Source organism: Gobius niger (genome assembly GCF_951799975.1).
Source record: "Gobius niger genome assembly, chromosome: 15".
Taxonomy (NCBI): Eukaryota; Metazoa; Chordata; class Actinopteri; order Gobiiformes; family Gobiidae; genus Gobius; species Gobius niger.
Genome location: NC_136866.1, coordinates 16,719,435 through 16,741,618, shown reverse-complemented (window position 1 = coordinate 16,741,618; position 22,184 = coordinate 16,719,435). Strand labels below are relative to the sequence as shown.

The 22,184-nt window shown below is 42.8% G+C and overlaps 2 protein-coding genes across 6 annotated transcripts in view; one reads left to right on the top strand and one right to left on the bottom strand.

Annotated features, from left to right (window-relative positions):
• The window catches only part of pum2 (pumilio RNA-binding family member 2), a 29,704-nt gene extending 17,634 nt beyond the window's left edge, over nt 1-12,070 (bottom strand). For 3 of the 5 annotated variants that reach the window (XM_079571762.1, XM_079571761.1, XM_079571763.1), the window contains exons 1-6: nt 11,924-12,045; nt 8,082-8,436; nt 4,005-4,073; nt 2,816-2,921; nt 2,025-2,212; nt 529-698 (exon numbers count right to left, since the gene is read on the bottom strand). In XM_079571762.1, the coding sequence (XP_079427888.1) occupies nt 529-698; nt 2,025-2,212; nt 2,816-2,921; nt 4,005-4,073; nt 8,082-8,423 (875 nt within the window). In that variant the 5' untranslated portion in view covers nt 8,424-8,436; nt 11,924-12,045. Of the gene's footprint in view, nt 1-528; nt 699-2,024; nt 2,213-2,815; nt 2,922-4,004; nt 4,074-8,081; nt 8,437-11,923 lie in introns of all 5 variants that reach the window. The other 2 variants (XM_079571765.1, XM_079571764.1) reach the window with 2 other exon arrangements.
• Nucleotides 12,071-15,971: 3,901 nt separating this feature from the next.
• Nucleotides 15,972-17,466, top strand: LOC306974866 (rho-related GTP-binding protein RhoB-like). Its single transcript, XM_079572257.1, has one exon. It carries the CDS (start codon nt 16,402-16,404, stop codon nt 16,966-16,968), a length of 567 nt encoding a protein of 188 aa, XP_079428383.1. The 5' UTR covers nt 15,972-16,401; the 3' UTR covers nt 16,969-17,466.
• Nucleotides 17,467-22,184: the final 4,718 nt, after the last annotated feature.

Genomic DNA, 22,184 nt, shown 5'->3' with positions numbered 1-22,184 from the left:
TTTAGAGATATCAATTTGAAACTTCAGCTGAGCCTTAAAGAGTTTAGTAGTTTTCCTTTGGCAAGAGAATGCACCGTTTCGCCGTCTTCTCTGAGTTTGACTAGTTCTTTTTCATGTTGGACAGACTGCATTTCTCTGACTGGATAATCTGCCCGTGAGAAAGCACCGGCACAGATCAAGTCAAATTACCGCTGGTGTCCAAAAGTACAAAAACCGGGCCTTCATGAACAGAAATCAATCTGCTTTCTTGTTCTAGCGATGATGAATAATGTGACATACAAACTTTTCACCAGTTGGCACGGGCAGCTGTGGCTACAGAAATGGCTTAGCACCAGCGGGGCTTTGGAAACTAAAACTGAACCAAATTAAAGGGTGATTCATGTGAGCAACTGTCCAATACTCACAGGGAAAGCCAAAGTATAAAAAGTGCTTGTTTGCACTGATAAGAATAGCACAGTGGGTAAATGGGATGCAGATGGTTCATGTTTACTGCATCCCTCAGAACAACAGTGACTGACGCAGCCTCACTTGAAGTCTTTGCAGTCCCGGTCCATGCCGTTGAGCAGGCCTCTCCCGTTGGCCTTCGGGTCCATGTCCTCTCCGGGCTTTAGCTCTGGACTTTTGTCCTCTTCAAACGGAGACACTTTCTCTGGAGCGTCACTCTTCTCTCTGCCGTCCGGGTCTGCATCCCCACCGCCCTGAAACATGCCAGAACACTGGAACACTACTCTCTCATTCATTTGAAATACTGCGGCATTCAGGCGTAAGAACTCCTAATGTGGTCAATTTCCAAAAGGAAACAAATGCTGTGATGTCCTTTTGCCCATGTAGCATGCGATAATGATCTACAATAATACTGGAATAATTATAATTGGAATAATAATTAACCTTTTGATGGAGTTTATGCAATTATTCACAGCAGTCAAAACTAGAACAAAGCAGCAGCTAAAAGACGAACTCTTAAGGTCAGCTCCAGCTGAATAAAATTGTCCCCTTTTACAAGCGTGGTATGATGTTATCAAATATATTTTCCCCAATTAAATACAGTGGTGATATGAACGCAGAAATCATCAAGACTATCACAAGGCTCTGCACTTAAGATTAGCACAAATACAAATAAATTATGCAAAGGTACTATAGCCTACACTTAAAACATCTGGCTTGTCAATATCATTGCTATGTCCGTGTCAAAAATATCTTAAATAACAATAATCTTGGGCTGTTCATGTTCCTGTGCTCCTCCCACAGATGCAGTGTCCAGAACCCAGGCAACGCTCAGCCCTGACTTAGTCTGAATAATACAGCTCATTTTCAGAACATTTTATAGCGCGACAAAACAGAGCCGCTAAAGTGACAGACTTCTTACTGCTGACTTTGTCCGGACGGTCTCAACACACACGGCACGGTCACTGATCTCGCCCCGACGGCCCTCTCGTTTCCTTTCCCCTTAATAATCCCGTCATGTCCCGCTGGCTCGTTCATAAAGTTCTTGAAGTTACTCAGTTTACTTTACTCCCGCGTCTTACAGAGATGGGCTGTACCATCTTCTCAAACGGGGGAAACACAGGGACAGCACAGCTGCCCTTTATTGATCAGGAGCGTCAGCGCTGCCGCGACTCGAGAGGCAAAGGAGGAATGAAGCGCGATTTGAAGTTTAAAACTGTATTTGAACATTAAAACTGTATTTTCAGCACATGTTGGCTTAGTAGGGCAAATATCTAAGAATAATAAAAGAAATAATACTTAATATTGGGGAGGAAAAAAAACTGGTCTTGAGAAGGGCACTTAAAGGGCACAAGGCAGGTGCTTGAGCACCACCTGGGCTCTATCTGTGCACATGCCTGCCACAGGATACCTAGCTCAGGCGTGTTAGAAAAGTAGATCGCGAGCTCCTGATTTTACCAATTTGAGAGTGTATGTTTCTATACATACCTTTAAGTCAATGATAAAACACATACTGACCTAGACTGAAAAAAGTCCTATATACATGCAGGTCATTTGAGAAAGAAGAAACAACCACTTACGTATCCCCCGTTCCTGTAGCGGCTGTCGATCTTGTCGCCGGGAGACGAGCTCAGGACGTACTCCACCATGCTGACCCCCAGGCCTCCACCTTCTGAGCGAGGCGAGAGCACAGAATTGGCATCACCGTTGCCATGGAAACTCGGGCCTGGCCGCCGCTGGACCATGATTGGCTGAGACACTGAATGATCTGAACGAAAAGGCCAGGGTTTCAAATCTCTTGTGACGAGTCTTCGTCCGGCCAATCCAACTAAAGCCGCTGAATTTATACGGCCAATCTGAGCAAGACGGGGCTGGAGGATTCAACCGAGGCTCATCGCCAAGGGGTGACATTATGCAGAAGGTATATGTTCTCTCTAAATGAGCAGGGTTTCTACAGGTTTCTTCAGTTTGGCTTGGTTAAGGTGGGGGGTCAGAGGTTAGTGCTTTTTAATGCAATTTTAATGCCGTAATACTAGATTTGGAATGCCACAAATGCAAAAAAATAAATAACCTTGGCATATTTCATTTGGTAAGCTTTGTAAACATTCAATCAAACAGGGGAATGAGGGGAAATGTTGATATTCAAAACCAAACTGGAAACAACGGGAAACTTGAGGAAAAATTTCAGTCAAAACTGCAGCTAAATTAGTTTAAGACCATCGTTTTTTTTGTGTTTTGACCCATACAAACATGTTCTGAAATGCTCCTTAAACCATCTCAGAATTGGTCTGAATAATTGTGAATACATGTTTTCTTCAAGGGTTCAGCCCTAACATGAACATACACACACACACATAAAAATAGATCTTACGGGATGAGCCCCATGCGTTGTCTCTCCACTCCTCTCCCAGCAGCATCCCCTTCCTCCCGTCTTTGGCCAGTTCATCTGAGTCCCAAAGCTTCTTCGCTGGTAAAAGCTTTGCAAAAAGGAAAGATGGTGTTTTTGACAATCGCTCAAAACCAATGAATCATAGTTTATCAGGAGAGTAGGGCTGCACGGTTTTCACAAAAAACCTAATACTGCGATTTGAATAATATGTAGCCTATTTATGTTTCATTTGCCAGGCAACTGAGCTGCAGATAATATAAAATGTATCATATTTCAGCGTCATGTAACAACAAGAGTCAAAGGGTCAGAAAAACATCCTTAGTTTTTATCATTCCGGCGTCTCGTCCTCAAGCTCCCTCTGCTTTGTTTATGGAGCAGACGTCAGGTAATCAATTAATCTACAGATTATTTTTTCGATTAATCGCTTGGCTTTGAATGGTGTATGAAAATTCTTTAACTTTTTTTATGTTTATTTATCATATAAAGCTAAAGCGGCGCCGCTTGAGGGCATGATGGAGTTAACTTAGTGTTTTTGGAGGCTGCTAATGACAATTCTGATTTATGATTGGATGAGACACAGACAGATAGGTTTCCATCAAAAATAAATATGTTCATGTCATTTTTGCTCTATTTAAGTCTGTGTTTACTAGAAAACGATTAATTGATTACTAAAATAGTTGACAACTAATTCAAAAATCGATTAGTTGTCGATTAATGGATTAGTTGTTTCAGCCCTAGTCAGGTAAAACCCACTCATGCACAGAGAAACCGACTGTTGACACATAAAAGCGTTCTCTTAATTTTATGAAGAGGCTAGCTAGATTCAGCTTAATCCAATGATACATGTATGTACGGCGATGAGCGGAGGCACCGCCCACAACCCGCTCCGCCAAATGTAATGACAATTCCGTGGCTCTAACTAACCCGCAGTTCGGTTTGTTTCGTTTTAATGTTTGCACAGACACACATGGAGTTTGTTTATTGCGACTGCAGAGCAGACAAACATGGTTCTCCAGTAGACAAAGGGAGTGAGGCTGGATAATTGTGATCTGCAGATACAGTATGTCTATCACTCAAATGGCGGTGGAGAAAAACCCTCAGACCTCAATGTGATTCAGGTTAACCATGCAGCCATAATCAGAAGAGCCATCCAGATCAATGAAATACTCACTTCTCCTATTCCCCGTGACTCCAACGCAAGAGCTTGGAAGTCATAGTTCATTTCATCAATGGCACGGACCTGGAAGAAAAAAATATAAAGAATATATGACTGTCATTTTTCACCCAGAGGAAACATGCAAACGGGTGAGAACGCAGTGTCACAGACGGGGAACCTGCCCTCCACAGGCCGAGACTAGCCTGCTGAATATTGTCCCATCACTTATGGGACCCGTATCTCCAGAGGGACAATACGCCGGATCAAGAACGAGGACAATTACTGGGAATTTGCCAGAAAGTGTGACAGAATGCCAGAAACCTGCCAGGACTGGCACTGCGATGTCATTCCATGTTCTAATGGTGCAGCAGGAGCTGTTGACCTGCCATGATGTGCCTACTGCATGAGCCATAAAAGAACTAGCAGATGGGCCTGAAGTGTACACGAAGTGAAGAGGAGCAGCATGTGGTCACTGGACCTGAAGCAGAGACAATACAATCAAACCATTCAAGTACCAAAACAACACGGTGAGTGGAACTAGAGGTTGATCACCGATCACGGTCTGATCCATGTGATCAGGAAAAAATATGCCGATCAGACGGACCCATCAAACATGGAATTTCACATACTGAAAGAAAGTAGAAAACTCCGTCACCCTAAACCGTGTATCAAATGGAATTGGTGGCTACACAACAGATGTCGATGTACTGCTCTAAGTCCCGACTATATCCCTCCGTCTACTTGCTTCCAGACCGCCGTTTAACTAAATATAACAGCCATGGAGCTACAGCTAATCCGCTACGCTTCAAGACAAAAGAATAATGAAGGTTCATGACCATAAAGTAATGCTCTTGGGGGCTGAAAAATCACTAAATCGCTGCTCATCAAAAGAGAAAGGAAAAAGTGTCTGTGTTTGGCACCTCATGTCACTTGTGCAAGTTTTCTTCTTTTTCTTCAAATGTTTGCGTTACAGCCCAAAACAAAGGTTGCTAATTCCACTGTGTTTGTGTGCTCCACCTGGTCACTCCATTTATGTATTTGGTAGGGACAGTGCATGTTAATGAACAAGCCACACCAGACAGTAGCCTTGGGCTAATTCCCACCCGTCATCCCCCATGTGCACTCTCATTCATCCTGGCCTATTGTACATGTTTGTAGTGGTAGAGGAAACTGGAGTACCCGGAGGAAACCTACACAGACACGGGGAGAACATGCAAACTCCACACAGAAAGGCCCCGTCCCTGCTGGGAATCAAACCCGGACCTTCTAGTTGTGAAGCACGAGTGCTAACCGCTGCACTACCGTGTCGCCCGGCCACAGTAATGCAGACTGCAGACATCCAGAACGCGCATCTGAAGCACCTACGAGTCGCAAACTTCGGCCAGGCAGGGCCTTTTTATGTGGACTTGCACGCTTTCCCTGATAACAGATCTAAGTGTAGTTGTTACAATATTCTTGTTGTGTTGATGGGAGAGTCTATAATGATGCTGTCTATATCCTTATTTTAAACTTATTGGTAAATTATTACTTGTGTAAAAAGTATGGTTCCAAAAGATGAATGGGAAGCATTCCTCATTTACGTAGTGCACGCAAAAAGTGCAGGAGCCATAATATTCACCTCATTCCAGAAGTTTGCGTGGGCGCTGCCAATCATTGTGCCCGCCCCTTCACTCCTATTAGTTTACATAGGACTGCAGACGTCAAGAGAAAATCAGTTTCCACACGGACACAAAGCCGCCCACAGAAACTGTGCTGTGTTGATTTGTTGGTGCAAATGAACATTGGACTTTTCACACAAAACAATCTACTGTGCATCAGATTTCAGGGGCAAACATTTGACTTTCTTCGCCACTTGGTGAACACTCCACCAGAAGAGCCAAGACAAAGGAAGAGCCGAAAAATAAAAAGAGGCAAAAGTGGGCGGGGCAGCAGAAGGTGAATGGCTACATTGTTAAGTGCACACACAATCCTGTTAATGAACAGACAGATGTGCTAGCATGACACAGCAGTTCTGTGATAAAGACATACTGTAGACCAGTCACTGAAGCTTCTATGCTGGTACAGGAATTATTACCATTTTAAAGACCATCGTTATGCCCAAGGAAACCTTCCATTCATCAGCCATGACATGGACATATGTACAATTGCGGCTTTTGGACACTTCAGCGCTAATCGTTCATGTTCTAGAATTGAAATGAATGCGTGTTTGGGAAATACACAGTACATGATGTGCCAGGGCAGCTCGTCTAAGCAATAAGCATGTTAGGTGTTGCTCGGAGCACCCTCCGCTTGGCAGCAGGGGAAATTAACTTCAATAATACAAACCTCCATTACTCAAGCCCCGAGCCGACACGTGTGGTGCCGTGGTTAGAAAGAGTCCCATGTTTTAAATAATAAACAAGGTAAATAAAAGGAAGACCCACAATACAGGTTATACAAAACCTAAGGGCAAGCTAACCAGAACTTAAAAACAAAATGTGGTCCACAGCACATAAATGACTCACTGTTAAAACAAATGCAGCGGGAAAGGTGATAACAGAAGCGGCCGCATGCAAAACTCAGCAAACAACTGTGTCATTAACGACGCAGCTATCTCTCCGTGTCAATATTCCCCAAAAGGTGACTGAACAGAAAAGAATTTGGTTTTGTTCCTCACGAAAAATCATCAGCTAACATAAAGAACTAATGTTTCTGGCTTCATTTTAATGCAGTATAAGTCAGGACAGTGCATGTTCAAGCTCACTCTCATTCATTCTGGCCTATTGTGCATGTTTTTAGTGGTAGGGGAAACCGGAGTACCCGGAGGAAACCTATGCAGACACAGGGAGAACATGCAAACTCCACACAGAAAGGCCCCGTCCAGGTGGGAATCGAACCCGGACCTTCTAGTTGTGAACGTACGTATTGTACTTAAAAAACATCAACCCAATCAACCAACCAACATGTAACTGAACATATGGTTGTTCCAGGTTAACTACGACTAGAAGAGGAGGACTCTGGTTGGTCGGACTCACCTGGCTGAGGATGAACCTATTTGTTTTGGAATGAAAGGGGGAAACTCATCAAGACACCACAAGGAGAAGTCTACACAGAACCAAACCTCCAGCATATGGCCCATTCCATCATAAACTGTACTACTGTAATATGTAGAAGTAGAATAATTAACTTTTTTTCCTATTAAATCCAATCAGTTAATTGGAGAAGGTTTAGTGCGCTTAAAGTGATAGTCCGTAAGTTTGCAAAATGAGGTAGAGTCAAATTCCTCTCCTCTTTAACCAGAAAGCACTTCTTAGTTTGCAAAAATGAGGAGAGCAGGAACAGAATTTACAGAAGTAAATGATCAAGCTCCTCCCCCTTCTTTCCAGATTGGACCAGACACAGAAAAGCTTGTCTCATTGGTCAAAGTGGCATCCCGTTTATTCTGATTAGAGTCGGAAATCAGCGAAGGGAGAGACTTTTGAAAAAATACTATTATCTAATAATACTTATGTTACCTTACATTTCAGAGCCAGACGGTCAATTATACACAATCGATTAAATTTGTAAAACATTGAAATTTACAGACTATCACTTTAAACATATGAACCGAAAATCAATCACAGAAACTTTTTCAGTTTCCCTTTTCCTGCTGACGTTGCTTATGGACGAATATGGCGTAAAACCAAAGACCATTTTACTGTCAAACGTTTATTCACACAGGTAACTTCAGATCATTCTCCAAAAGAAATCAAAAACAAGCCTCGCATCGCCACCAAAATCAGTTCAAATGGAGCAAAATACAAAAGAAATATACATTTACAATTAAACACAACCCCGAAATAAATGAGACTTGATTAATTGCGGTTAATTCATTACAAAGGTCATAATTAACTCGAGTCCCACCACTTACAATAAAGTATAATAATAGCATTCTTCTTCTTTCCTTCCTATAATGACTTTATTGTGGCAGCGCGTGTGCCCATTGTGAGCCGCTAAAACCTGGGTAAACACTGGGGAGGAACTGTCATCGTATCATTCAAACTCTGAAGTTGAAGTCAAATGAAAACTGTCCCACATTCCCGCCTAACATTAGTAGAATAGAACGGGTCGTACCTGGTCCACATGATTGGCGTCCCCAGTGGGCCAGCGGTGCTTGTTGGGGGCACACCCTCCGAGCTGCTCCCCCGCCTGCCTCTGAAAGAAGTATCCCACCGTGGCATCATCCTGTGAGCGCCCACTGAGTGGGGGCTGTGGGGTCCCCGGGGCCACGGCGCTCTGCCCCCTGTCCAGGCCCTGCAGGTGTGGCACTCCAGGGGCCTGCGCCGGGCTCGGCACTGTGGCTCCGTGAACTCTCACCCCTCCAGTGTCAGGAGCACCGTTGGCATGCAGCATCCCACCTCGCGTCTCCTGCCAGCCCACGTCATTCATACCTCGGATGCTGCATGGAATGCTCATCCCACGGGAAAACCTGGGCACAAAGAGGAAGAGCGGATAAGAAATGCTGGGCACAATGCTGGGTCAAAATATAAAGGATGAACCCATACAGACGCTGCCATCAGAACACTGTCCTGATCGGGTCCAACTAAACCCCTTTCAAAAACACAGCACAACATACTGCCGTTAGCACAGGCATTGCTAATGCTAACGGCTCCTAATGTAATCGGATCTCCATTTGGTAAGATGGATTCATTGATTGAAAATGTATTATTAAATTGTATTTTATAGGGGGCTCACAACTGCCACCTCAGGTCATACGTGTAACTGCACCTTCTATATTAAGCTCATGCATGATGACAATTCAGACCCGAAGTAAAAACTTTTTGAGTGACTTTGCAGGATTTTAGAGGCAGTTGTGGTGAACAGGTCTGGGCTCATTCTACACATCTACACATTATTAGGACATTGCTTGAACATGTAGGGGGGGAAATACATCATTTTAACATTTTTAAACACCGTATAGTCCCTTTAATGTGAAAAAAGTTCATTTAAGATCTACAAAGATTGTGATTTTATTTATTAGTCCCATAGACCCGCACATATAAAGTTTAATTATTGAAAATAAGAATCACGATTATTTTAGTCACTAGTAACTGAAGTAAAGCAAAAATGTAACACATCTGAGACACTCAATTCCACAGGTTATTCTCTCAAAACAAAGGCATCCATAAGGGAAATGTAGTGTACACAATAGGTTGACCAATACGGGCTTTTCTAAAGTCAATGCCGATATGCACGGCCGAAATATTTTCAGCCGATTTTTCCAAATGTCTGGTCTATAATCCTGTAAAATGTGTCAGTGTGGAGCCGTGAGACCAGGGGGGTGATTTATGCGGGACGTGGGCTGATTTGTTTATGTTTAGTAATAGGTTCTTCAGAGTGAATTTGTGTGAAAGAAAAAAAATCTGCATTTTCGGAAAAACAGTAAGTCTTTATCTCTTATAGTTCCGCTGACAGTAGCAGCATTGAGCACAGGTTGGAGACTGCATTGCTTTATTTTATGTTCATGATTAACATAAAATAAAGCCTTTTCTATTCTGTGACTAGCCTAAAAAGTCAATAGAAGGTAAAAATGGAATAAATGGGAATAGAATGATATTCATTGTAAAGTACGAGTTGTTATGCTCCTGAAAATTGTCTAAATAAATTGTCTAAATAAATGATCCTCTTTGGACTCCAATACAAAAACACAATTTAATTTAATCCCATCTTGAATGTTGAAACTAAAATTTGCAAACCAAAGTCCCACATGCTGCTGTCTGGAGTCACACTGGGGTTTGTTTCATCCATCAGATAGTTCATAAAGGTTCGGTATGGAGACTGTCCCTCAACCTCGAGCTCTTATGTTCCTGGATGTAAATTGGGTTGAGAGATAATAGACATGTCTACTTAACCCTCATATTCATAACACCATCACTAATACACCTGATAAAAAGTACTTGTCATCAAAACATGACAATACGCGACACATTTGAGCCGTGTTCTTTTATATTAAACTGTGTCATGTCTAATAAAATGAAAGAAAATCATCATGAGAGGACCATACTGGAAAATTTGGAATTTGGGAACAAAACATTCTTAAAAAAAATAATAATGAAGATGTAAACTTGGTTTTTGGTCCACCCATTCCTGGGATATGTGAGACTTCTCTGGTGAAGCTCAGTGTCCTTGGCACAAACAGCCGCAGGAGAGAGAAACAAAATATACCATCTTTTGAATGGGTATAAATTAGGGCTGGGCAATATATCGATATATTTTTTAATTAGTTATGGAATTAGACCATATCGTGAATATCGGAATATTTCAAATTCAGATGAGCTCTTAAGTTACCAAAAAGAAACAGGCCAAGTCAAGCAGATTTTTAAAAAGTTTATCTTAGATCTTCTATTTGTTATCTCTTTATATATAAATGCTGCCCTCAGAAAAAGATTGCCCTATTTTATTTTCTAGGCTATTTTTAGTAAAGATATTTTTTTATTTACATGTGCACCATACGGAGCTTTGTTACACAGTGTTTGCTTGTGAGTCTTCAATAAAACTACTCGTATTTGGCTTTGACTTAACATTTCATTTCATAGTTCTCACTTTGCGGAAAAAATATCGGGAGATATATCGTGTATCGATATTCAGCCAAAATATATCGGGATATGACTTTTAGTCCATATCGCCCAGCCCTAGAATAAATGACCAGCTGACGAAAATAACTGTGTTCCTCACTTGCTGGGAGGCCAGAGACACCGAAGTCTGCGACAGGAGCAAAGCTGTAGTTGAAGTAGGCAAAGTAAGTGTGGCAGCCCTGAATGTCAACCTTGATAGGGGCAAGATTGCCTAATTAAATACACTAACCCTACCCTACCTTCTATCACTATTGCTGGGTGAAAATCACCCAAACATGCGCCTGTAGGAAAAATTGTGTTTTGGATTAAGTTAAACACCCAGGCCATTAACGATGTTAAAGACAATGCTGAAGCCCAGAGACCCAGGACACTCACATAAACGCAGCATAATGAAAATCATATAAATGTATTTGCTCGGGTTAACATTCCAGGGAGTCCATATGATACAAAAAAAAACACGTTTACTCAACATCCCGCTCGGTTTTGGATATAAACGCGACAGCGGCCAAAACAAAGCCAAAATGAGCCCAGTGACTCCAGGATGCTAGTCATCAACAAAGCTGTTGTTAGCTGGACTCTTGTCAAAGCTAATTCATTACAAGTCTCACTCTGCCGCCCCCCAGAGATGATAACGGGGATACAATGTTTATGTAAAAAGGATTTACGACAACATCTCCATGTTGCTTAATCTTTTGGTTTTATTAGCAAATGTTTACAGGTGACATAGCGCTAACGAAATGATGCGGCCCCAGCGAGTGAGCATTGTAGCAGGCTAACAAAGCTACAGCTCATGTCAGCGGCTCTGGGTTAGCTTTGCCAGCAGATACCCGTGCATTTACAAGCTCTGGAGGGCTAACATGACTATTACCCAACACAGCTAGCTATGCTGTGCGGAATATGCCCGGCCCGTTCTTGAAATAAATCAAACAATCAATGTAAGCTAACAATGCTAATGTCATGTCTGCTGTAATTGATACTAGCATCGGGGCTAATAGCTGCGGGCCGATGTGTTTATCATCAGCAGGCAGGCGGTGCTACACTTCAAAGATAGATAGTGTCCTCTTGTATTTTTGTTTTTTTGCCTCCAGTGTGTCCCCCCCTCCGTGATCACACAGAAACGAGCAGACCTCGTCCTAAAACAACACCCGACGCTGACGCAATTGTTCGCTAGCCACGGTTGCCAAGTTGTGGAGCTAAAACATCATCCAAACTAAACAACATGGCCCCCCTTCAAGTTGCAAACAGAGGGCCCTCAGCGGCGCTAAACAAAAGGGAAACACTCAACGCCGCGGCTGCACGGCTCCACGGCGGATCTGCCGCGCGCAGGGACCGGGTACTTACGCGCTGTGGGTCGAGGAGGCTCTATTCTCTCCGTACGGTGCCGTTTCAGTGCCAGTGGTGAATTGTTTTGTTTCCCCCGTGGACAGTGGAGTACGGTGGGGCTCGGGCTCAGGCTGCTGCTGCTGCTGCTCGGTGCTGGGGGTAGGATCAGGGCTCAAAAAGAGTCGCTCCGTGCGCTACTGCCCCCTCCCGGGAAGTGAGGCGTACAAATGGCAAGGAAAATAAAAATGAATAAAACCAATTAGAAAGCATTTTCACTCACACTGTGCTCATTTATACGTGTATCCACTTATCACAGCCGTTTAAATTGTAATGCGGTCGACGATGGGTTATTTTATTTTTTCCTCACAACTTAGGCAAGGCAAGTTTATTTATACCACACATTTCATGTCAGAGACAACTCAATGTGCCTCACATTTAACACAAAAATACAATAAAAACAAATCACAATTCATTGTAGCCTATACAAAAATACAAACAAATCACACCATTATTAAAATAGCCAGTAAATAGGCAGCTTTTCAGCCTGGACTTAAGATAGTCAGAGGCCTGTTTCATGTTGTCACAGCGGCTGTCCCAGACCTTTGCTATGTGAAACTCAAACTCAACTTGTATGTTGCTGTAGTATGTGATTTTTTAAATTCCTTTTATAGGTTGCCTTATCTGGCAGGGGGACCCGGTGAAAACTAGCCTTTTGGCTAATTTACATTGTCCTAATCTTTATTACTGTACATTGTCCCATTTAAAACTAAATAAATAAGGCACGAGGTGGTTCATACGGCTATAACATGTGCCCGACCATGAAGAGACTTGTTCACAAGGAGAGCTGTTTTAAAGTCTATCCTCTGAGCAACAGGAAGCCAGTGCAGAGACCGGAGCACTGGACTAATATGGTCGTATTTCGTGGTTCTGGTCAGGACTCGAGCAGCAGCATTGTGGATGTACTACAGTTGTCTGACAGCTCGTTTAGAGAGGCCAGTGAGCAAAGCCGGTTTAACAGTCCAGGTCTGGTTTTGACACTATGGTTTTTGTTTTAGCAATGTTTTTCAGATGGTAACAGGCCGCTGATGTAATTGACTTAATATGACTGTTGAAATTCAGGTCTGAGTCCATGATGCAGACAAGTAAACAGGTGTGTAGGAACCAATAGCGTAGCAACAGCCTGACGTGGGAGAGTCGCCAAAATATTTACTCAAGGAAGAGTAATGTTACAGTAAAGAGTGAATAACTGAGTAAAAGTCTGATTCATGTTTCAGTAGTGACAAAAATGATGAGAAACAAAACATGAAATCAAATCAACAAAAAAGTAATATTTTCAAAGACAATCCAATGAAAACATAAAGAAGAATCATTATGCAAAAGCTACTAAATAAAACACAAAATACATTGATTTTAGGCGTCAAAATGAAGAGAGACACGAGTTACTATTCAAGTAAGATACAGATACTTTATTTAAAGAGGAGGTATTATGCATTTTTTTAATCACACAGCACCAGTCTATAGCACACTACAATGATGACGAAACCTTCTGTTGGTCTGTAAATGCAGTAAATTAGAATAACTGCCTTGTATAAAATTGCTCTCTCAAAATGGCTGTAGCTAATGTCTTGAAATAGGCCTCTGTCTCTTTAAGAACCTCTGACCCTTTCCGACACGCCCCCTCCACACGCTGTCTGTGGCATCAGTGGGGAGGGGGTTCTGCTGAGGAGCAGTGGTTGGTTACTCGGCTGGTGACGAAAGCTCGGAGGTGTCTCCAGGAGGTGGGGGGTTCCTAGGAGGACTCAGGCAAACCTATCCCTAAAATGGCCGCCATCAGAGTTTTTACAGATTACTCAAAAATGCGTGAATGTGCCAAGGCAACACTTCAGGCATGTTTTTAATGAGGGAATGACATAATAACATGATGTAAAGCTTGAAAAAGTCAATTTTGCATAATACCCCCCCTTTAAATATGAGTCATGCAGAAGTAAAAAGTACTGTACTTGATAAAGTTACTTCAGTACATGTACTTGAGTAAATGTGCTACTGAGTACTACTCACCTCTGATACCGCTCGATAATGTAATAATACAAGATGAAAATTCTCCCACCTGCCTAATGTGGTGCATGTGTGAGTGAGTGGCCTGTGGCACAGTTTGTCAGCCCCGCCTCTGTGAGTCTGCCCCAGGGCAGCTGTGGCCACAATAGTATTTCATATATCATTATAATCACTGTATCAAAGCTTCAGACACTGGTGGAAGAAGTACTTAGATACAGCAGTGAGGAATTTACTCTTAGTCCCATCGGCTGCACGGACTATCACACAGGCGAGGTGGGGAAGTCACGCACCTGTGGGAGCAGGGATTCAGAAGACGACCCGCTTTACCATCTGTATATGAGCTGTGAGACTAAAATCACAGGTCATCAAACCTTTTATAGAAACATGCACCAAAACAATGTTTGATCTGTTTTTGAAAATAAAGCCAGACTGGTGTTTTATCACATTATTGGCTGAGTTTATTTCCTTTGTGAACAATATCAGTTGGTAAATTGTTAATCATTAATTAATGAATACATTAAGGACTGAGGACTGGGCTTCATCACCCTCTGCTTGCTTTTGAGGAGCTCGGGTTGAACTTGTTCCTCTGGTTTATAATGACTCACCCTCAGGTGTAACATACAGTAAATGCCCCGCCTGAAACATGTGACGCTGGAGTTTCAGGAGAGTGCGCGTCATAAGTCACCTGCAGTATTTATACACCTGTGGTTCCCAAACTTTTTATCTGTCAGACCCTGTGCCGCCCGCCTTAAGGGAGCTGCTGTTTGTTTAGAAAGCATTCACTTTAGAGGCACTATTTGTATGTTACAAGACAATGTTATGTTGAGAATAAGCCTTAAATTCTTCCAAAACGATACATTTCTACTGCAGCATACAGCTCTTCACATCTGGAGTTGTTCCAAGTACCCCCCCACTGAGTCCTCGGGTACTTAGTAGGAACCAGCGCGTCTTGAATGGTCCCCGTACTCCTGGAAACACTGGGATACACAGAGGAGAGTGAGAGTGACCAGGCAGAGGAGGTGGAGGTAGTCTGAGTAACTGAGTAAGAGTTTAAGGGCATCTGTTTCGGATGCCTCCTGGTCGCCTCCCGCGGGAGGTGTTCCAGGCATGTCCCAGTGGGACAAGGCCTCGTGGGAGGCCCAGGACACGCTGGTGGGACTATGTCTCCGAGCTGGCCTGGTGTCACCTCGGAGTCCCCCCAGAACAGCTGGAGGAGGTGTGCGTGGGTCAGGAAGTCTGGAAAAAATGGATGGATGGATGGATGGATGGATGGATGGATAAAAGGGAAGTGGGCGGGACATGAGGGGAAAAAACACATAGATGATGTTGTTTGTTGGCAACTTATGTGAAATAAAAAGATAATAAAAAAAAATATATATATATAATTTCAATGAAAAACACTACACATAAAAATCTTTAAGAAGTCTTTAAGATTTAAGTAACAAAACACAAAAAGGCTTACATCTGTTTTAAGCGTCAAAATGAAGATTTGTCTCAACCTCTTAACCCCTGCCTTAACCAAGCGCATTTTCTCCAATTCAGCTTTACGCAAATCTACACGCATATTGTAACTCCTCATTTGAAAGTCCTACAAAACTCATCCAAACAAATCTTTTTCCTCGCATTGTTGCTGTCGTCCTCACTTTTTTTTTCTCCAGAGTTTTTTTGGCCACTTTTTTGTCACGTCTTTGTTGCTCTTGAGTTGCGCTCTCATCCTCGTTTTTGTCGCTGTTTTGACACTGTTTTCAAAAAAAGCTTTTAGATTTGGATAAAGCCAAGCTGCAGAAAAAATGTGCTCAGTTCAGGTGGGGGATAAGAGGTTAAAGATTTACTCACAGAGGCATGAGTTACTATTTAATACGACTCAAGTAGAAGTGGTACAGTTACTTCAAAAAGTGACGTGAGTAAATGTACTTGAGTAAATGTAACTAAGTACCACCTGCCTCTGCACATGTCAGCATTAGACTCAGTGTTTTGTATGTCTTTGCTATATTGCCACAGCCCGTATGCAGCTTGTCATTTATGGCTATTGATTTATATATAACCTACTGTTAAATGCAAAGGGACTAATGCAACCTCATCCACTCCAGTGCCTGTCTCTGTCTAACGTTTCCCAGGACAGTTGTGTGGCCCCTGCTCGCTCTTTGTCCCGGACCCTCCTCTGCTTTGGGAAAATCCCGCTCGGCTCCAATCAGCGCCGGGCCTGCTCCGCTGTGCGCTCACCTCCCTGTCTCCGATTGGGCCGCTATATTTAGGAAAGTCTGTGCGCTTTATAAAGAGTCCTCCGCGGTGCCTGGAAAGGGCTTGCCTTGGGAGACGCGCTCCGTGTTCGGTACATAAAGTCCTGCGCTCGGCCCTCTGCCCTCCGAACTGTGTGCTTTCGCGTTTCTCGTCTTGCATGGTCCGCGCGTGGGACAGGACAGCCCGAGGAGGACGCACGCATGGCAGACATACGGAAGAAGCTGGTGGTGGTGGGAGACGGCGTGTGCGGGAAGACGTGTCTGCTCATTGTGTTCAGCAAAGACGAGTTCCCGGAGGTGTACGTGCCCACGGTGTTCGAGACGTACGTGGCGGACATCGAGGTGGACAACAAGCAAGTGCAGCTGGCCCTGTGGGACACGGCGGGGCAGGAGGACTACGACCGGCTGCGGCCATTGTCCTACCCCGACACCGATGTCATCCTCATGTGCTTCTCCGTGGACAGCCCCGACTCGCTGGAGAACATCCCGGAGAAATGGGTGCCTGAGGTGAAGCACTTCTGCCCCAACGTGCCCATCATCCTGGTGGCCAACAAGAAGGACCTGCGCCACGACGAGGACGTGAAGAGGCCGGTGAAGCTCGAGGACGGCCGGGCCATGGCGACGCGCATCGGGGCGTACGACTATTTGGAGTGTTCGGCCAAAACTAAGGAGGGGATCTGGGAAGTTTTCGAGGCAGCGACGCGGGCGGCGCTTCAGAAACGCACCACGCCGCAGGGGGACTGCGCGAACTGCTGCGTTTTAATGTGAGGGAACAACGGGGACAAAGTCTGCGGCACAGGCGCGGAGGTTTACTCAGTAACTCGGACCTGGCTGTGTTTTTTCCCCCGACACGACAGGCCTTATGGAACTGGCTACGAACGCGTAAAAGTCTGCCTGAATGCCAACCTTTTTTTTTTTTCCTCCGCTGCTGGGCACCCCCGAGCCTTTCTGCCGTGGTCGGGGACGAATTAGATCACCATGGATACGCACAGGCCTGGGATAACTTTTCTTTCTTAACTAGGACAAAAAAAAAAAGGCCTTCTAACCATTGACCTGAAAGTGGACTTTTTTTTTTTTAAATTTCCCAGTGTTCCTGAACTGGACATATGTGACACTGACTAACCTGACTTTCTCAGGCTTAGCAGGAGTTCCATTATTTTGAGTTTGAACTTATTTATGCATCAGAATAATGTTGTATTTATGTCGTAATCGGTTGTGTTCACGTTCTAAAATGCACTGCTGGGGAGTAACTAAAACACGTATTCAGAATACTAAGTATCTAAGTATCTGTATTCAGGTACAGTTCAGTTACTTTCCTTAAATCGAAGGAATACATCACTACATACAGTATGGCACATCATTATTAAGAAAGAACTTTTAGTGAGATTTAAAACGCCTTATGCCACAGCTGTGCATTTGCCAAGAGCCTTTTTTCAATCCCTGTAGCCTGCAGTTTTGTAATCACACGCAGTATTCATGCTTAAATATCATGCAAATCAATGTGAAAGTATCAGAATGCAGTACTCTGACCAGACAAAGAAATGGACTATGCTACAAGTACATTTTAAGGCGAGTATTCTGTCACTAAATACAATCCCAACGCTGCTAGAATGTGATGGTGTCAGGTGGACTCTGTGGTTGTGAAAGAAACCTCCAAACTAAATCACTGGGTTGTTGTACCTGAGGGGTTAGGTCCAGTCCTGCCACGTTCATCCATGTTTTGATTCCACTTTTGGACAAACGTAGGAGGACGTAGCTTTAAAGGAACAGGCCACGTTTTTTTCCATACTGAGATATGTTCTTACCTGAGCTTAGACGAGTTGATGTGTACCTGTCTGGTCTTTGTGTGTGCCCGTGGAAGAGCGTGGAAGCTTCCAACATCACCCCCCCCTGTTTGGAGCTATAGCAATACATTGGGCGCTAAATGCAAACCACATCTTTGGTTGTTTTGTGTGACTGAGCGCACGCACAAAGACCAGATAGGTGCGCATCAACTCGTCTAAGCTCAGGTAAGAACATATCTCAGTATGGGAAAAACCGTGCCCTGTTCCTTTAACTTGAGTCATTCAGCTCTTTGAGAATGTTGCAATGTCACGTGAACGCAACCCATTGCCAAGGTATGACACGCGTTAAAGGCCTCGTACCCGTTAGTTATGGTCCAAACTCACTTCCAACTGGCATTTGTGTCATCCCAGTTCTTCACAGGGATGAGTGGAGATGACGACACTATACGAAGTACAGCAACACAAACGTCTGCTTCAAAACTCATGTTATTTCACTATTGGGGAAGAACATCAGTACTCGGCCTTTGGGATTGCCGTCATACCAAATGACTGACACAGATATAGATTCATCGCGGGACAGAACTTTGTGCCAAAGTCAAAAAAGGCCTCAGCTGGGGTCAGGGAGAGCTGCGACATTTCTCACAAATATCAAATTTTTTTCTTCACAGTTTTAGGAGTTTGTGCCATGTTCATGTGTAGGGCTGGGTACCGTTAAACAATACCAGTCTGGTATTATCGTAAAAAGAATGGAAGTATCGAATACAGGAACTGAAGAAAAAAAAATATCGTTCTTTGATGCGGTTGGTCCAGGGACAGGATTAAAGGAAGTCTCGTGGTTCTTTCAGCTCAAATATTCCCAATTTCTTTCTACATTTTTTTCTTGTTTTTGCCCCATTTTTCCTCCTCGTTTTCCAATGTTTCCCTCATTCCCTAATATTTTCCCTATTTCCCTAATTTTTCCCCCATTTTTTTATGCAATCTTTCCCTCTTTTCTCCCAATCCCCCCCCCCCCAAAAAAAAAAAACAATTGTCCACCATTTTCCCCACATTTCTTGACATTGGAGATGAACCCAATATTGTAAATGTGCAGATCTTCCACACATTATTGTCCGGTTTTCTGGATGACAAATAGTATCGTTCTGGTATCAGTATCGAAAACCCAGCCCTACGTATGAGTCATTGCAAGCACACATGGAGTATTAAGCTTTGAGAGAGAACACTTCATTCATAGAGCAATAGTTTTGCTCGAACAGCCATTTTTTGATTGGATCACCTGCGCGATCATGAGACGAGGCTAGTGAGACGAAAGTGTCCAGAGATTTTCATCAACTAAAATATGACTAAATAAAAATGAAGAGACTAAAACTTAAGGTGACAACCAGCCCCGGTCCGCCCTACGAGACTGCTCATGGTGCAGCTTCCAAAGTCGCCTTTTTGCAGACTAAAACTAAATGGAAAGTAGTTAATAAGACTAAAGCTGTGACTCCTATCCTTCCAGTCCACTGTCTATGAAGCAATGTTTAAATTAGTTAATTAATACGTTTGAATTCAAAATGATTGTATTTCCTCTGATTGGTCCGATGTAACGCCTGTGTGGTCTCTTTAACGGAGTTTTGTTGAACATTACTGTTTCTTTTCTTGTTGAAATGGAGTTTTGTTCACACATCAGTGTTGCAGATATGATCAAAGTCCTGGTAATGAACAAAAACCCGGCGCCTGTGTGTCCCTGACCCTTCCCCATCCTCCGCTGTATTCAAAGGACCAAGTGCTGGACGTTGGGAGCTGGCTCTGACTAACTACACGACTTTGTTCATTTTGTACGAGACAGACAAATTGCACTTGTTATTTAAATGTGGAATAGTATGTTTTTGGGAAGTTGACTTGCCACTACAGTGTGAATCTTTATAATCACACTGTGATTTATAAAAAGATTTGATTGGAAATGCCCTGGTGTTGCGTGTCTCTTATTCAGGAACGTCAGAGTTGGCTCGACTTATTTTTGCAGTGCTTATTTTGCTAAAAAAGCTGGATTGCAACTGAAAACATTAGACTGTTCCACTTTGATTCAGAACCTTGTGTTAAACGAAATATCAATCAGAGACAGGGAATTCTGGGAGATAATGAACTTGATTTACCATCCCAAAATCCTACACTATTGCTGTTAGTCTATGACAGGGTTTAATGCTTTTGAAATGATGATCTAGTTAGATGGATAACATCTGTAAGTCAAAATTATAGTATTTTTTATTTATTTATTGATTTTTAGCTAATGTCTGAATGTCCACCCAAGTTCCTAACCCCCACAGTCACTATATAGACCTGCACTGTAGGTTATAAAGTCAGTTTGTGGCAAAGAGATGGAGGGACAATTTTCTTCATCATCAAAAGACCAAGGGTCGGACCCTCCAATTGTTGAAGAAAAGCATCTCTTTCTACAAATACCAGTGTTGTCCATCATGTATGAACTAAGTGGGTAAGTATACTATGTATATGGATATGTACTGTATACGGTACACTAAGACCAGCTAATATCACTTTCCCTCTTTACTGATCATTAAGGAGTGTGTGGAATATCCTTCACTAACAAACCAAAACATATACAGGACTGTGCCTTGGATTTTGATATTGCAAAGTGCACAGTTAGGGAGTACTGCATCGTCAATAAAACGGGAGGAGTGAAATGTGTTTAAAAGATAAAATGAGACCGATGAATGGGGTTTCTTGCAGACATACAGTGTTCTGTCAAATAAAGGTCCAATTTATTTGTGGAGGAATCAGGAAGATTTTCTTCCCACACTTGGACAGCACACACAGGCTCATCATGAGCTACAGGCTGCATTCACATGACATCACAACATTCTAAAGAATTTATAGTTTAAAGGCGTTGAGGAGGTAAGACTTCCATCATGGTGACTATGGGGACTGCAGATTCTGTTTCTTGTTTTTTGGATAATATGTGTGTGTATGTATATGTATGTACTGAGACAATTCACAGACAATTCATTCAAAAGAAAAACTGTCTCAAAGTTCAGTTTTCTCCATCAGCACGTATAAACTCTGGTCCAATGATGTTCTCATAAAGGAGTCCAAAAAGGTATAACTTTTATGCAGGGCAGAATGATACCGTTTGCACCAATAGGGCTTTAAAATGTTTGCATTTGGCTCTTTTTTAAAGATAATAAAAATATAGTTTTGTGTTGTTTTGGGTGTAGTTATTAAGAAAGTACGACACTTCTGTCCGTCTCCCTTTGAACTGGAGCGGTTCACAGCAGTTGTCCAGGATCAGAGCAGACCTGGACAATGTGCAATCTCCGCATCAAAGATATTTAATTACACAATAGGACAGGGCCATAGTAAAACAAATGGCACTTCTGGAGGCCATCTTGTGACTGGCCCTTCTAACCCAGTGCAATCTAATCTAATGAAAACACCACTTATTTCCTTGGTACTGACATATAGATACTGCTATCTTTTCCATTTCGTGAATATCCAGGGTGATTGGGTTATTGTTAGCATAAATTCTTGTCCCTGGTGAAGTGCATGCGGCTGCCCGGTGTTCTAAGAGCAGGCCTGTTTCCCCTGGAGTTCCCCTGCTCTGTCGGCTCAGTTTACAGCGCACAGGCCGTGTGTTGCTGAGCTGTGCTGACGCTCCACACTGGAATGCATTGTGCCGTGTGGGGCTGTCCGTCCCTCTCACTGGGCCTGAGAGAGTCACACATCCAGGTTTGGAAATCTTTGGAAGCCACATGATGAAAACAGGTTCATTCTGTTGAGTTTAAAAACAACTTTCTTATTTGGAATCAGCTATGGCAGCCTCAGAGAGATTAATGGTTGTTTAAGCTTTCACATTTTTCTAAAATGATGGAATCAAACCTAAGGGAAGTTTATTCATAAGCAAAGGCCGTCAGTACTCAGTTACATTTACAAATTCTTGAGTAACTTTTTGAATAAACTGTACTTATTAGAGTAGTTGTATCACTAGGTAGTTTTTACTTCTACTTGAGTAGAAGTAGTATCTAAAGAAGAAGCTTAAGTCTTACTTGAGTTTTTAAAAAAGTTACTTGTGCCTCTGTGAGTAAATTTAAAACTTACAAAAATTTATGTTGCTCTTCAAAAATAAATCTTTATGGTATTTTCTGTAGAAGTACTAGGATTTCCACATTACAAGTTTTGAGGTTTACTTTTACTTGAGTATATATT

Excerpts from the sequence above, each read along its gene's own strand:
- LOC306974866 (XM_079572257.1), top strand. The coding sequence starts at position 16,402 with ATGGCAGACATACGGAAGAAGCTGGTGGTGGTGGGAGACGGCGTGTGC.